This window comes from Peromyscus californicus, unplaced genomic scaffold (genome assembly GCF_007827085.1).
Source record: "Peromyscus californicus insignis strain IS unplaced genomic scaffold, ASM782708v3 Scaffold_15__1_contigs__length_86483966, whole genome shotgun sequence".
NCBI lineage: Eukaryota > Metazoa > Chordata > Mammalia > Rodentia > Cricetidae > Peromyscus > Peromyscus californicus.
In genome coordinates this window covers 22374237-22391683 of record NW_026294447.1, presented here as the reverse complement: position 1 = coordinate 22391683, position 17447 = coordinate 22374237, and the positions used below count along the sequence as shown (strand labels likewise).

General features: G+C 39.7%; 1 protein-coding gene across 1 annotated transcript in view; it reads right to left on the bottom strand.

Annotated features, from left to right (window-relative positions):
• Akap6 (A-kinase anchoring protein 6) overlaps positions 1-17447 on the bottom strand; it is a 441797-nt gene that overhangs the window by 138065 nt on the left and 286285 nt on the right. Inside the window, 1 exon segment of the mRNA XM_052738516.1 lies at positions 1889-2037. Coding sequence (XP_052594476.1) covers positions 1889-2037 — 149 coding nt within the window.

Sequence of the window (17447 nt, the reverse complement as noted above, 5' to 3'; positions counted from 1 at the left end):
CAGCCCTCAGCACCCTAAGGAGCACAAACAAAGGCTATCAGGAAAGTTCACCCACTCCCACGTCACAGAACAATGCTTGTTGCTAACTAAGCAGTTCCCAGGGCAGATTTATGATGCCTGGAACCCAGAATGAGTGCTCAGGTTGGGCCCTTGGAATCTGAGGTCAGAAGCACACGGTGCTGCTCAATCCAAAGGCTTTAGAAAACAGGAAAATGTGACCTAAAGTCTGTGCCTGCACGCACACCAGAGCCTGCTTAGGCATTTTGAGAAATTAAAGCATATTAAGGCCTGCAAACAGCTTATTGTTCATGCTGTAAGATTTAGCCTTTTCCTTCTCATTGGCTGCTGTCCCCGCCCCCTCGGTAAATAGAAAAATGTCTGCTGAATCAAGTAAAACAAGCCCATGGAATAGATAGCAGGTCTCCCATGTAGAAAACAACCTGATAGAATGACAAATATAAGTTCTTCGTTCTCAGTTCAAAACAAAATTATGACCCTGGTATTTTTCTTATATTCTTATACCCTGAGTTACTATAACAGTACCGAATCTCTAACCTACGTACTAATTTAACCCATAACATTGTATGAGGGTTGTAAGTCCATTATAAATCTAAATGCTTCAAAAGATAAATGCAAGCCAGGTATGGTGGTGCACACCTTTAATTCCAGTACTTGGGAAGCAGAGAAGCAGATGGATCTCTGGATTTGAGGCCAGCCTGGTCTACATAGAGAGTTCCAAGACAGCCAGAGGTACACAGTGAGACCCTGTCCCAAAAAAAGACCAAAAAGAAAAAAAATAATAGATGCACCCAAGTACAAAAAAAAGGCTTCTTTTATGCTGTCTTCAAGGAATTTTCTGGATAGCGTTATCTCCACAGGTTTACATAACACTATAAACATGCAATATAACATTGGTAAACAGTGTCTATCTCTGGTTGCCTAGTCCAAGTGTAAAAGTGAAAAGGTGACCACTTACATTTTATTAAAGATGATTATTACCGAGCTATGAAAACTATGAAATTATTTAACTTCATCACTTTTGCTCTTTAATGATCTTCTAATAAATATTAGAATTGAGTTAGAAAACAGAAATATAGCAATACACTGGGCAATGTTTGTACATCTTTGAGACATTTAGAAATACCTGAAGACACAACAGTTATTGAAGACTTGGGCAGCTGGTCCTATCTACATGGAACTGTACATCTCACGGGGCGCGGGTACTCTTGCCGCCATTCACTGACTGTAAACAGCTCAGGTGTTGGTTTTTACCAGGCATGGTGGTTCACATTTGTCAGCTCAGCACAATAGGATGTAGAGGCAGGAGAGTCAGGAGTTCAAGGTCAGCCACAGCTACAAAGTGAGTTTAAGTCCAGCCTGGATTACATGTGACCCTGTCTCAAATGTTAAAAAAAAAAGTCAAGAACTAGTCTCCAGTTCCTGCTGACTTGGTGTGAATCTAAGTGGCTAAACCATGGTTTCTAAACAATGACTGTATCTCTAGTCTGTGTCCTTCCACATGTCCAGTGAAGTTCTAGTATTTAGAAATTCAATAAACAAACTTTAACCTAGACAGTGAGGTCAAAGGGAGGGGATATAAATTTTGAAAACAATCTGTGAAGGAGAAAGACCAATATTATCAATAAAATATAGGCTCGAAAACACTCCTGAGAAACACCAGGCTGTCTTTTACTAGACAGTAACGAAGTTCAGAAGTTTTGACTTAGATGGTAGCGGCTGATAAAAACCACGGTCCTTGACTCCAGCACTCCAGTGAGCCTTTCCTTGTCTGCTAGCTAGGAAGGAAATGCCTGCACAGCACCCGATACTGGGCATTGCTGAAAAAGTAGGTTCGTGAGAAGAAAACAACCAAAAGGATCGTCCTTACCCGTTGCTTCCCACGGACTGCACTTTGGACATGTCAGCGAACTCCTCTTTCCTCTTGCTACCGCTGGTATACTGCTCGCTGTACAGCTTGAGAGACATCTGCTCCACAGCGTCCCTTTGTGCTTCCAGGTAGCAGAGCTGAACCTCGGCCTGGAGAGAGAGGCCAAGAAGAACCGTTCTCTTAATCCAGAAGGACTGCATTTCAAGGAAGGGGTAACAACGGAAAGAAAGGGGATTGTTCACATCATTATACTGCCTGGGTAGGGCTGGATTTAATGGGATCAGTTGGGCATATTACAGAATGACATTATAGATCTGAATCTTATAAGCTCTTCCTTAAAATATGACCTGAATAAATGAACTCTCAGAAGACTTGGTAAATATTACAAAGTGTCCCTGAGATCATAACATGGCATAAGACGACTTTACATAAAAATTCTGTGAAATTTCTTAATACTACTCTTCCTCAGGCTGTCACATATGTAGCATTTTAAAAGACATTTCCACTCAATTCATACACTGCTGTGGGATGGTCTGTATGTCAAATGTGTTGCTGATTGGTCAATGAATAAATCACTGATTGGCAGTGGCCAGGCAGGAAGTATAGGCGGGACTAACAGAGAGGAGAATTGAGAGAACAGGAAGCTGGGTGAGAGAGACACTGCCAGCCGCCATCAGGATAAGGAAGTTGTAAAGTACCGGTAAGCCACAAGCGACGTGGCAAGGTATAGATTAATAGAAATGGATTAATTTAAGCTGTAAGAACAGTTAGCAAGAAGCCTGCCACAGCCATACAGTTTGTAACCAATATAAGTCTCTGTGTTTATTTGATCGGGTTTAAGCGGCTTGGGACTGACGGGTGAGAGAGATTTGTCCTGACTGTGGGCCAGGCAGGAAAACTCTAGCAACAATACACTGGGATATTTCATATATATATATTTCAAATATATATATATATATATATATATATATATATATATATATATATATATATATATATTTATCTTCTGAATACTTTTTTATTTTCTCGCTGGGGAGAAGTAAAACGCCTACTATTAATTCTAATACATAGTTAATAATGGTAATATACTTCATTTATTGCACTTTTTTAATTCTCTGTACTATTGTCTTAATGATTTTAAATCATGGGTATTATAGTGCATCGGTTCTCAACCTTCCTAATGCTGTGACCCTTTCATACAGTTCCTCATGTTGTGGTGACCCCCCCCCATAAAATTATTTTCATTGCTGCTTCACAACTGTAATTTTGCTACTGTTACCAATTGTAATTTAAATGTCTGTGTTTTCCCATGGTCTTAGGCAACCCCAGGGAAAGGGTAATTCTATCCTCAAGGGAGTCGTGACCCACGGGTTGAGAACCACTAGTGTAATGACTTTTACACACAGGCTCAAATTGTTGAATCATAAACACTTGGGGACTTGCTGCAAAGGAAAAGTAGTTTCAACATGCTGGGTTTTTTCTTTTCTTTCTTTTTTTTATTTTTAATTTTTAGATTTTTTTTTTTTAATCCATGAGAGGCCAAAGAACACTGAACTACTTTTTTTGTTGTTGATGTTCAGTTTTTCAAGACAGGGTTTCTCTGTGTAGCTTTGCGCCTGCCCTGGAACTCACTCTGTAGCCCAGGCTGGCCTCGAACTCACACCTGCCTCTGCCTCCCAAGTGCTAGGATTAAAGGCGTGTACGACCACCGCCCAACGCGCTGAACTACTTTTTGCATGGAAATGCACCGGGTAGATGTTTTATTTATTGCCACTGTCACAATCCCTGTGGCTTTGGGTTCTCTAGGACACCAGCTGAGACTGAGAATGAAGTCCCCTCAGGGAGGAGAGGAAGCAATGGTGGGTACTTGCGCATGGTGGACCCAGGGATGCTTATTTTCCTTTTAGTATGCTTCACAAAATCAAACCCCTCCATTAACGTTTCTGACCATCTTTAAACTGCTATTTCATGGTGTCTTTCCTTAGAAAACTAGTTCTATCTGGCTACTGGGTAGTCACCAGGACTAAATGTAAGCCAGACATAACCTACTACCTTTAGCAGTCAGAGCCAATGAAGGCCTTCCCCTGGTCTCACCTTTGATAAGACTCAGCTATGGAAAAAAGAGGAGTGTCACAAAGTGGAGATCACTTAAAGGGCCTGAACCATTAGAAATCCTATAGTTTGGCTTTTCATAAGCAGTCGTTATGAATGCTCTAAATTTCCACAGAGAATTGAAAGAAATAATATGTAGATTGCTATAGTTATGTATTAAAGTTTCAGAAAGTATGTGTATATAGGTATGTATGTATGCACATATGTATGTATGTGTGTATTCTTAAATATAACCTGCTCGGCCTGTTATAATGTCACGTGTATGTATGCTTTCAGGGATGACCATTGGTATTGGATAACCAGTTGGTGTGCTCTTCCCTGGAGAAGAATGCTTCTCCCACTTCAGCTTATCTTAGTTGCCTGCACTGCTTTGTGTACGGTTGAGATCTCCTGGGCTTTCCCCCACCTACTCTGGCACATCTATTGTTGTCCTTATTTAGCTCATGGTTAAGCTGTCCTGTTGGTGAGACTCTATGGATGTAGCTCATGGGAAGGTTTAGAGGAAGGGAAGGAAATGGAGAAATGTTGTACTTATTTTATAATCTCAAAAATTAAAGAAAAAATTATGTCAGGGACTGGGGGTGTAGCTCAGTGGTTAGAGCCCTTCCCCAGCATGGATGAAACCTTGAATTCGATTCCAAGCATCACGAATTTAAAAAAATAAAAGAAACCACATATAATATGTGTAGTTGCAGGAAGAGGCGTGACTGGTGGGGAGTCACTCAGAAAATGTTAAATCTAGCATCGCTTTGCATTTCTATTAAAGATGTGGAAGAGGAAGTAAGTATGCAGAATGTCAGTGGTGTGTATGGATGAATGTTAAGAGGTTTATGAATTCATGGGACCTGAAAGAACAGCCACTGGTCTAAGAATAGATTTTAAAGAATAAAACTAATCAATGATTAGAAAAAAAATGTAAAAAGCATACAGGGGCTGTAAAATGCCTGAGTGCTTTCAAGTGCTTACTTCATGGTCGTCAGGGTAAGAGTTTGGATCCCAGGCCCTCAGAACAAGCCCAGAATCCTACAAACCTGGAACTCCAGCTCTGAGGGATCTAACACCCTCTGCTGCCCTTTGCACACACAGGCTTATACACACCCCATACTCACGCATAAACACACACACACACACACACACACACACACACACACACACACACACACACAAATAAATCTTTTTAAAAAGTTTATGTCAAATTCTTATGTGACCAGTAAGATAACAGAGACGTTAAACCATAGTCAACGAGTTTAAGAACAGTTTGCCCAAATGCTACAACCTCTCCTCCACCAGAAATCTAGGGGGACAATGAGGATGTTGCTCTGGACTGGGTGCTCTGTGGAAAAGCCCATTAGAATAACACATCTGGGTCACTGGGGACATTCTTGTAGAGGCTTCTGTCCATTTTAACTCTATGAAGTAATGTGTTGGACCATGGTTCATTCTGGCCAGTGATCTCACAAGTGTGTGCCTCTGTTCATAAAAGGCTCATAAAAAAGGCAGAATAGGGACATATCACCACTCAGAAAAATAGTCAGCATTCAACCTCAGTGGGGATGTGTACAAATAAAATGTCTCTAACCAATAGGGGTGTGTGGAAGAGTCCAGAGACGAACTCAAAATATAACTAGTCACCTACTAATTTCTTTCTTGCATGGAAAGTTCTCTTCACTAATGAACAGGTGAATAGACAACCCAGGCCCTTCCTGTCCATCTCCATTTCTACCTGTTTTTAGTAATTCATTCCTAAATTTCCTTATGAAATAGAAGTAAACAGTTCCCTTTGCTAAGATTGAGTGGCTTTGCCATTCTAAACCTCCTTGTAGATTCTCTTAAAATTTTTCTGATGTTATATTTTAGTCCAAACGTAAACTTAAAGGAAAGAGATTGGAAGAAAATATCATTCTTAAAAACAGTGCCACTATTTCCCTGAATAAATGAGTTTTAGTTATCATCTAGAGTAACTGTGGTTACTTTAAAATGCCACTATATTTTTCATATGGAAACTTAGCCTGATAAATATTAAAGATAAAAAACAAGATTTGGAATATTTTATTAACTAGAAAGAATGAGACTTCAGTGGTGGGTGTGCCTCTTGATTTCCAGATTGCAGTCATACTGAACAGATGGAAAAAATGAACTGAGACAGAGGTACTAGTGGAATAATCAGAGGAAGATCTTCAGTCTTATAGGAATATAGAGATTTAAACACTTATTTAGATGCAAAAATTGAAATTAGAATGAAATGAGAATGCCCTGGGACATGCCATAGAAGATGCTGTGGGACAACCCTTTTGTACACTGTGATGATGTGTTGCTCTCATTGTTAATAGAGAGCTGAGTGACCCATAGCCAGGCAGAAAGAAATTAGGCAGAAGAGCAAAACTGAGAGAGAACACCAGGAAGAAGTGTGGAGTCGCCAGCAGACACAGAGGAATCAGGAGATGAACATGCCAGGCTGAAAAAGGTACCACCACATGGTAGAGGGTGGATCAGAGTATGGGTTAATTTAAGTTGAAAGAGTGAGTTAGTAACAAGCCTAAGCTATTGGCCAAGCATTTATAATGAATAAGTCTCTGTGTGGTTATTTGGGAGTGGGCTGGCAGGACAGAAAATTCCACCTACAAGTAGAGGAAAAGGACCACTTCTCCCTCCTGTCTAGGTGTTAGCATGGGTTGCAATAAATCCTCAGTAGTTCCACCTTTTTTTTTCTCCAACATCCTAAATTCATTTTATGGACTGTTCCCCAGCTGATCTTCTATCACAGCTAAGATCACTGATGTGCCAGAGCTTGGGCGGGGCTTTTTTCTTCATACCCTTTATCATTGCCTTAAGTGTCATCTATATAGTGGTGCCTCCAGCCACTGTCCTCTGAGCTTTACACCTTACACCAATCACCTGACTTTGATTATTTTAGGCCCGGATGTTTAAAAGGTAACTGCATTCTCAAACTCTCCAAATCCTCCAATTCTTCTCATACTTGGTCCTTCCTTGTTAAACAAATAGCCAGAAGCTAAAGAGTCATCTTGACTTCTTTTTTTCCTTTCCCATAAGCCACTCCTTATGATACAGATTCATCCTCCACAGTGCATCTCCAGTTTCTCCCAGTTGGCATTGCTATAGCCTCGTTCAAGACCCTGTTACCTCTTACTTGCATATATCTCCTCTCAGTCATCCCTGTCCTCTAATTATTTTCAGTTACGTTGGCAAGAGTAGTCATTATAAAATACAAGCTGACTTACTCCTGTAGCTGGAGTTTTCCTGCCTGGCCCACAGTCAGGACAAATCTCTCTCACCCGCCAGTCCCAAGCTGCTCAAACCCGATCAAATAAACACAGACACTTATATTGGTTACAAACTGTATGGCCGTGGCAGGCTTCTTGTTAACTGTTCTTACAGTTTAAATTAATCCATTTCTATTAATCTATACCTTGCCACGTGGCTTGTGGCTTACCGGTACTTTACATCTTCCTTGTCCTGATGGCGGCTGGCAGTGTCTCCCTCCCCCAGCTTCCTGTTCTCTCTCTTCTCCTCTGTTAGTCCCGCCTATACTTCCTGCCTGGCCACTGCCAATCAGTGATTTATTCATTGACCAATCAGCAACACATTTGACATACAGACCATCCCACAGCACCCCTACGCCCAAATTCCCAAATATACCAAGCTGACTTTGGAGATGTGTAAAGGTTAAAACCTTCCTTTTTAAGAAAAGAAAAGGGGAGGTGCTGTGGGATGGTCTGTATGTCAAATGTGTTGCTGATTGGTCAATAAATAAATCACTGATTGGCCCGTGGCCAGGCAGGAAGTATAGGCGGGACAAGGAGGAGAATAGAGCTGGGAAGTGGAAGGCTGAGGAGGAGACACTGCCAGCCGCCATCAGGACAAGGAAGATGTAAAGTATCGGTAAGCCATGAGCCATGTGGCAAGGTATAGATTTATAGAAATGGATTAATTTAAGCTGTAAGAACAGTTAGCAAGAAGCCTGCCACGGCCATACAGTTTGTAACCAATATAAGTCTCTGTGTTTACTTGATCGGGTTTGAGCGGCTTGGGACTGGCGGGTGAGAGAGATTTGCCCTGACTGTGGGCCAGGCAGGAAAACTCAAGCAACAACTCCTGCACTCAGACCCAAGAAACAAGCTTCTCCCATTGGCTAACAATTTCTTGCCTAGGCTAGACCTCTAATAGTCTCCCTCTTAATTGCCATGCTCTTGCCTTATTTAATTATCTTTACCTTCTTTAATTTTTTAAGCATTCCAAATTTTTAAGGAATCATTTCTTGTCCTGTGGGTTTTTCCCATATATTATTTCATTTTTCTGGAACATTCTTCTGGTAATGTTTTGTCTTCCAGCTTACACCTGACATGCTATTTCTCAGAGAGTCCTTTCTCAATGGCATTGCTGAAACAGATCCACTGGGTTTCTATTTCAGGACCAGGTAAGTGTCCTACACAGCACATGCAAATGTAAATTTCTTATGTTTGATATAGTTTCTGATTTGTCTTTGGATTCCAAATATTAGGAGTAGCCATGTCTGTTTCCTTGGACATTTTGCATTCTGAGCACCTTGTCAGAGTCTGGACCAAGGCAAGCATTAAACAAGTCATTGCTTAATGAATGTATTGTCCATCCATCCATTTACCACTCACACATTTGCTGAGACTTTATTATACCTCAGGGACTACGAGCTGATGTGGGTACAAGGAAGATAAAATGCATTCTCTTCTTCTAAGGGAGTACAGCATGGAAGGTAAAAGATGTGCCAACCGCTACAGTTATGCCAAGTGGCATCATCATCAGAAATGAAACAATCACCTGAAGGTAGGGAATAGTCAGCAAGGGTTGACAAAAGTGGTGTCTGAGCCAGAACTGAGGTGGTAAGTACGACTTTGGTAGGTGACGCTATCTCTAGAGGCAGGATGATTGATTTGTTTAAGGGCCAAAAGTCATGAAAGGACACAGTACACTCAATGGTGACTGGAGCTTTAGGGCATTTGAATAAAGAGGTTAAGGGAAAGGGTACATAAAGTGTGTAATGTAGAGGATGCAGGTTAGGGAAGTCAAACACTGTTCTGAGCATAAAAGATCCAAGAAAGCCATTATTATTTATGTAAAGGCCTTGATCTTCTTCTATCTCTCTTTCTACTGGGATGAGATTGTCACCTTATGGATAGCCTAAATATACTTTCATAATTCCTGCCACTTTGAGAGGAGATCAGTGTGATGACTATTCTTGGTTGTCAACTTTACTACATCTGAAACTAAGAACCCCCCAAATAGAAGGCACACCTGTGAGGGATTTTTTTCCCTTAATTTGAAGATCCACTTCTAATCCAGATCTTGATGTAGAAAGATATAGGCCTTTAACCTGGGTCTCGAAGTGGGAAGTCACACCTCTAATCTGGGTTACACCTTCTGTTGCAAGTCTATATAAGGACATGGAAGAAAGAAGCTTTTGCTCTTTGCTTGCTCACCCTCATCTTGCTAGCAAGTCCATTCTTTCACTGGTAGTAGACCCTACTTCTTTAGGATTCCAGCATATTCAGAAGCCCAGCTGAGACATCCAGCCTTGTGGACTGAGCAACTACTGGATTCTTGGGCTTTTCATTCATAGCCAGCCATTCTGGGATTAGCTGGACCATAGCCTACAAGGAAAGAGGAGGGATTCATTCTATAAGTTCTGTTACTAGAGAACCCTGACTAGTACACTCAGTGAGAAGGGAATCATCAGATTTCACTGGGTTGGAAGCACAGCATCCCAGACCATGGGGGCCAATGATATTCTAGTAACTAATACTGTAGCTAGAGTTTTCCTGCCTTGGCCACAGTCAGGACAAATCTTTGTCACCCGCCAGTCCCACAGCCGCTCAGACCCAACCAAGTAAACACAGAGACTTATATTGGTTACAAACTGTATGGCCGTGGCAGGCTTCTTGCTAACTGTTCTTATAGCTTAAATTAATCCATTTCCATAAATGTATACTTGCCACGTGGCTCGTGGCTTACCAGCATCTTCACATGCTGCTTATCATGGTGGTGGCTGGCAGTGACTCCTTCCGCCTTCCTGTTCTTTCTTTTCTCCTCTCTGTTAGTCCTGCCTATACTTCCTGCCTGGCCACTGGCCAATCAGTGTTTTATTTATTGACCAATCAGAGAAATTTGACATATAGACCATCCCACAGTATAATACCTCTAGTAAACCCTAACATGCTATGGATTGCATTGTGTTCTCCCACACTCATTTCATGCCTCAGCATCTTTGGGTGGGTTAAACTTCTTGAAACTGTTTAACTTAATCTTGGCAACTCTCTTAGAAAAGCCTATAACCATGTTTTCTGATGTGTCTTACTTCTGAATGCTTCTCTCTTAACCTGCATCCTTAAATATAGATTAAAATATCTTTACTACACAACCTCTGCTTCATATTGGCTAGTCTTGAACTTCTTTTCTGCATCAGAGCCAGGAATCCCAGTTGGTTCTGAGTTGAGGTTTCCTAAAAGTTTCCTTTTGAGACAAAGTCTCAATATGTAGCCCTTCCTGGCCTGGCTGGAACTCACTGTGTAAACGAAGCTTGTGTCAAACTCATGGAGATCTGCCTATCTCTGTGCCCGCTCAAGACTCGGATTAAAGGTGTGTGCCACCATGATTAATGGGGTCCCTAAAAGTTTAGAGAAATTATTTAGGCTGCTGAGAGTGACAGTGGGGGATTATACCTCTGTCCTATCCTTAATTGCTGACTTCTTTAGGCCTTATCTGGGATTTCTCTGAAGCATTGTTGAAGACCCTTTATTACAAAAGGAATTTCTGGGTCAGGCAGTGTTGGCACACACCTTTAATCCTTGGGAGCATTTGGGAGGCAGAGGTAGGCAGATATCTGGGTTCAAGGCCAGCTTGGTCTACAGAGCTAATTCTAGGAAAGCCAGGGTAACACAGAAAAACCCTGTCTCAAATCAAAAACAAAAACAAAGAAACGAAAACCCAACTCCCCCCCACAAAAAAAATCAAAAATGGTTTCTAAGTGCCTGCTATAATAGGATTTGATTATCTACAAAATGCTTAATTTAAGTTTATTGATTTTAAAAAATATCCCAAAACTGTTGATATATTTTGTATGTGCTTCCAATATTTTCTGAAATATATTGTCTTAATAAAAATAAAATGCCTCCCCCAGCCCACCCGGGGTGGGGGGAGGAACAAAGGAATCCTTGGCTGATATGTAGAATTAAATTAAATTATAAAATAAAATAAAAAAATAAAATACGCCGGGCGGTGGTGGCGCACGCCTTTAATCCCAGCACTCAGGAGGCAGAGCCAGGCGGATCTCTGTGAGTTCGAGGCCAGCCTGGTCTCCAAAGCGAGTTCCAGGAAAGGCGCAAAGCTACACAGAGAAACCCTGTCTCGAAAAACCAAAAAAAAAAAAAAAAAAAATACAATGCTTTCTATTTTTTAAGGAACCAAATCAGATAAGAACCATGAAACAGGAAATACATATATATATTTGGTTTTAAAAAAGCAAAGAAGTTTTCTCATCTAAAGAAGAGGGAAAAATTTTATGGAGATTTTGTCCTGAGGAAAATGATTATTCCAAAATAAAACAAAAGAGATTAGGACAAAACCAAAAAGTTAAAGTATGTCACAACTTTTTTATGGAAATCAAAAACCTAAAGATAGTATAGGTTTAGAGAAGCTTGCTTAACACAAAAGACTTTTTTTATACTTTATCAAAGTAATTACTTAGGGCCCCTCCTCAGTTTCTCATCAGAGAACTAAAATTTAAGAGAGTTGATGATTATTAAAAGTCCTTGTCGGGTTTTAAGTGTTATACACAACAGCTAAGTTTTAAACTACACTTCATCCTTCAGTCTACAAAAAGATGTGCAAGCACAGAGAAACTTGTCCTCGAGGGTTCAAGGGGAAAATGGTAAAGGAAAGCAGAAGGAGTCACAGGGCTTCTCCTCAAAGAGCCTTGCCTGAACTTAATGGTCAAAAGAAAAAAAATGGTTCAATTTTGGCTACATGCATGGCTTCAAACACGCACACCTGAGTAGGATACCAAACTTTCCTTCCCAGAGTAAGAGGAGGATCACAGGAGGGGATATTTCTTTGGAACAATGTTGAATGTCTTCAACAAATTTCAACAGCTAGATCTTGAATGTCTTATATATAAGACATTGCACAAAATAGGTTTGTATCCTCAAACATCATCTACAATCAGAAAAATTATGGTTCATAAGAAACACTCAGCACTCATTCAAGGATAAGACTAATAAAATCCTTAAAAAATGTGCCAAGATGCCGGGCGGTGGTGGCGCACGCCTTTAATCCCAGCACTCGGGAGGCAGAGCCAGGCGGATCTCTGTGAGTTCGAGGCCAGCCTGGTCTCCAAAGCGAGTTCCAGGAAAGGCACAAAGCTACACAGAGAAACCCTGTCTCGAAAAACCAAAAAAAAAAAAAAAAAAAAAAAAAAAAAATGTGCCAAGGAAACAATTAGTATATTTTTTAGAATGTTCTTTTTTAAATTATAATAGATATGTATATATATATGTGTGTGTGTGTGTGTGTGTGTGTGTGTGTATGTACACACACACACACACACACACACACACATATTAACAAGAGGGCCAGAGCACCTGCCCAAGCTTGATGCCTGGAGTTCAATCCCGGGATCCACACGATGGAAGGAGAGATTGAACTCCTGAAAGCTGCTGTTATCCAACCACTGCACACATACATACAGGAACAAAGAATAAATAAAATGTTGAAAAAAAGTAATAATTAGGAATGTTTAGCTATTTGGATATTATTTTTTCAGTGAATATTATTGCATATAGCAGTCTTTTTATATTAAGTATATAACAATGTGATTATATTGTCATTCCAGAAAACCTAGCATTAGAGAGGGTTAGTGATAGTTCTTATGTCTTTATTTAAGAGACATAGCAGTAATATTTTAGATTTTTAAGTGATCATTTCTATTTTATTGACTTGTTTGCAAATCATTAAAACCATTCACTATAATATTTAGGAAATCTAATTTTAAAGCCGTCCTTTTAATGAGACTTGTTAAATGGTAACATTCAAACAAAGTGGGGAAATAAACATTAACACTATTTTCATTTCTTCTGCATTTGTGTATAAAGAAAAATGTCTTCCTTCTCTGTTTTAATGACATATGGGATGCTTATTAATGCAACCGAAAAACCACCTCCACCTAACAGACAAAACACAAACGTGATACACCATTGCTTCTGTAGAACCTTCATCCACCATCCTCTCTCCTTTTTGTAATGCAAGTGGTTAAACTCATTAAAAATTCAGCATTTTATGTCATGAGCTGCGGTGGGGGAAGTGTGATTACAAGGTGTGGACTGGAGGAGATGATTAGAATTTTCAATGTTTCTCCATTACTGTTCCCTTAGCAAATCTCTGCATGGAGACAGATGCATCAATCTGTGTTTACATTCTGCAGTCGTCGCCTAATTCCTACCCTCCACACTCACCTACAGAAAGCTAGCATTTATTCTCTGCCAGAAACTAAAGATTAAAAATGTATATCGTGAAGATACAATCAGAGCTCTCTCAGCCTGCAGGGCCAGTAGCTCCTCCCTCAGTCCAGTTACGCTGACAAACGCTCCCATGAAGTCAGTGGCTACTACACGTACGTACTCCAGTTCCTTTGAATTTCTATAGGATCAATAGTCTTGAAATGGGGACGGGGAGAATGAAACAGGAACAACAAGAATTACTTTACATACTAATAATAACAATTTAGTTATCAAAACAGAACCAAACAAGTGTGCCTTTATACTTCCTTCTGAAAATTCAGCCGCCTGGGGTTCTAATAAGAAGGGCCTATGGTTCAGGAATGCGTGGTAGCACTCAGTTCAGAGCCTATATCCTCATTTCAAAGAGAATCATTCAAACCGACATCCACCCTGTCAAGAATCTCAACTTTGAGCTGCTAATGTAGAATAAAAATCAATATAAATTTTGATCATTTGATGAATATTTACTTCTTTCTTTAGTGTTTGGGGATTTAGAATTGAAAAGTGCTGAATCAAGTCATTTTATTTTTTTGTGTTTGTGCCAACACCAATTTACTACCCTCCAGAAAGTTCCTGAACAAGACGTCTCAGGTGGCAGGCATGTTGGTTTTTCCTGTCAATCATAACAGTGTGTCACTAGGGGACCATAACTATTTCCCTTTCATACTCTTAGTGTTCCAAAAAGGAAGCTTTTGATTATGTCCCTGGAAAAGGTAAGCTTTCTCCTTAGGCACATATTGTCAGCCTGGGTGTCTGGTGTCTTTGCAGTCAGCTAAGTCAAAATGGATCCAATCTAGTAAAAGTTAAATGCTGCTTAATGAATCAGGCTTCGAGGGTCATATACAATAAATAGGATTTACAAATAGGTTTCTCTCTATAAAACTCAGCATACTCCCAGGACAAAGAGCTTTTGTGGAAGCTCCTACAATTCTCTATGCATTTTTCTTAAGAGTAACAAAATATCAGTTGACTGCTATAATCAATAGAAAGACTTCAAAGCAAAAGGCTTTACATTTTTATTGTAAGTGAAAACATACATTGGCTAGCAATTAAAATGTGCTTCCAGTGTAAGATTAGTTCCACGAGTGGAGCAGCATGCCACCCTGTTATGATGATGTATTGCTAGACACGTGTGTAGATATATGTGTGCTCACAATACACACATTAATATATGAATATATTATATATAATATATATTGCACACACATATGTAACAAAAGCTTGCTTTTCTACAGAATGTTTTCATAGTGACTTTAAAACACTGGACAATGGCTTTTCCCAATTTCAAAGAGACTAAACTAATTGCCAGCACCAAAAAGGTAAGCTATTCTCATTTATGAAAATACCTTGCATGTAATAAAACAGCAGAAGACACAATATTAAAGAGACGTTTTTGTTGGTTCCCTATAAATTAAATAAAAATAGCAGCAGCCGTGTTTCCCATGGATGATGTATCTTTAGACAATTGCTAGACATTATGTAGACAGATGTTTTAAATAAAATAAGGTATTCAGATTGCTAGATACCTTGCTAGATATGAAGGCAATTATAGGATATCTTTGTTAAATTACATTTTTCATTTTTGTGAGGAGAAAAAAAGAATTGTCCTGGAAACAGTACCAACAGGAAATGATCCTATATCTAAAACAGCTGGATACTGTAACTAATATAAATTTACTTGAAAATAAAAATGCTGTGAGCCTCTGGAGACATGCAGTAACACGCCATAAAAACAAATGAGAATATCAAAGTATTTAAAAAGGAGAAAATACATTTTATCTAGAAATTATGTTGAGATATAGTCCACTGATTAATGAGAAATATATGGAAATGAAGAAAAAAGGAACCTATGAAAAGCTACTTTAAAACTGCTAATATTTTATTTAAAGCTATATTTGTAGGAAATATCAATATTTTTTAGAAAACGCCATTGCTTTTTATTATATTGACTATTAATCATAATAACCCGAAGGCATATACTTGTGTTTAATTGGAGACTCTAATGGAAACCAAGAATGCTTACTGAGTGAATTGAACCCTAAATATTGGGTAAAATTATTGTAGCAATTCACAAAGCCATATGAAATGACCTATACATGGAAACTCCCCCTACCCTGTTGACTCCCTTATTCTGGTTCTTGTTAGCGATTTCACTGGGGAAAAGAAAGGATATTTTACATGCTGACTCACACTACAAAGGTACAGGCATTAACATATTAACATGGAGTATCTCCAGTTTCATGTATTTTAATTCTCTTCAGTTAAAGATAAAACACACTAGCCCACAAGACCATTAAAAAAAAAAAACCAAACAAGCCGGGCGGTGGTGGCGCACGCCTTTAATCCCAGCACTCGGGAGGCAGAGCCAGGCGGATCTCTGTGAGTTTGAGGCCAGCCTGGACTACCAAGTGAGTTCCAGGAAAGGCGCAAAGCTACACAGAGAAACCCTGTCTCGAAAAACCAAAAAAAAAAAAAAAAAAAAAACCAAACAAACATGGGTAGAAATCTATTTGCAGAGTCACCCAGACAGCACAGCAGGTAAAAGCATGTGTCATGATGTGTGACAGGCTGAGTTCAGCCCCTAAACCTTCATGGAGGAAGAAGAGAACTGATTTCTATACACATGGCCCTACCCACAAACAAATACTGTAATAGAAATTGGAAATTAAAAAATATTTTTAAAAAAGATCTATTTGCACAAAAGATGGGAACAAGCCTAGAGAAGTACACCCAAGGCTTGGGTGCTCACTCTTCTAACCTATGTCTTAATACTTATCTAGGTCCAGCTCCTTGGAGGTCAGGGTCTCAGACAGAAAGAGATTATGAAAAGCCAGGATTTCCCACAGGCTCCAAAGTCAGAAAAGTTCATAGTGCTTCAGAAACAGGCTCCTGTACGTCAGCAGGAGAGGAGAACTCAATAGGAGGAAAGGGAATGCAGGACATAAATGTGAAGTAGAGAATCCAGGGGACAGAAATCAAATGCCATGAGAGTAAAGAGCAGCTACCAGAACAGTGCCCACAAAACCCACATAAACCCTAAAACTCGGGATAATAATTCTCTACTTTCTACAGGTTCTCCAAATACTAAAAAGAACAACAACTATTTTCTGGAAGATCTGTGTCCATCCCCACTCCCCAACATACACACTTCTGCAATAGTGATTCTCGTGTGTGTGTGTGTGTGTGTGTGTGTGTGTGAGTGTGTGTGTGTGTGTTGTCTGTGAAGACACGGGTTGACCATCAAGACATCAAGACTGCTCACAGCTTGTAGAGCTTGACATGGTGCTTAGATTTTCCTGAAAATTCTCACTAAGTCTCTAAGCTATCATATTCATAAAAGACTTACAAAAGAAACAAACACGTGCCATTTTTTCCTCTTCCTTGATATCTCTATTTCTATCTATCACACATACTGATATTCTAAGTAAGGGTCAGGTTAAACAAAGCTATATCCTTCATTTTTTGCTGTCTTTATTTTAGGGGCAGAGTGAATAGATGAGCTAATGACAGGAATTAGGTGCCATGCTCTAAATCCATTTTGGTCAGGATGAACGCTTCTCTTAAATGGTGGTTCACATCTTACTTCTTACATTGGCAACCAGTGTACTGTAGACACACCTCTCAGAGTCTTCAGGGACCTGTGGTGTGTGATCTTCATTGTCTATCACGGCTGTCTGCTGAGCTGCTTGTCTGCATGGTAGACAGATCTTTCGGTTTCATTCCTTGGATGAATCTACTTCCTTTCCACTGTGGCCAGGCACTTCCCTCTGCCTGGAATTTTCCTCTTCTCCTTTTCATGTGACTAGCACATTTATATCTTCAAAATCTGTTTTAATGGTGTTTCCTTCCCCCATTATTCTCCCTGTTTTCTCCTCCCCCTCCATCTTTGATTTTTTTCTAATATT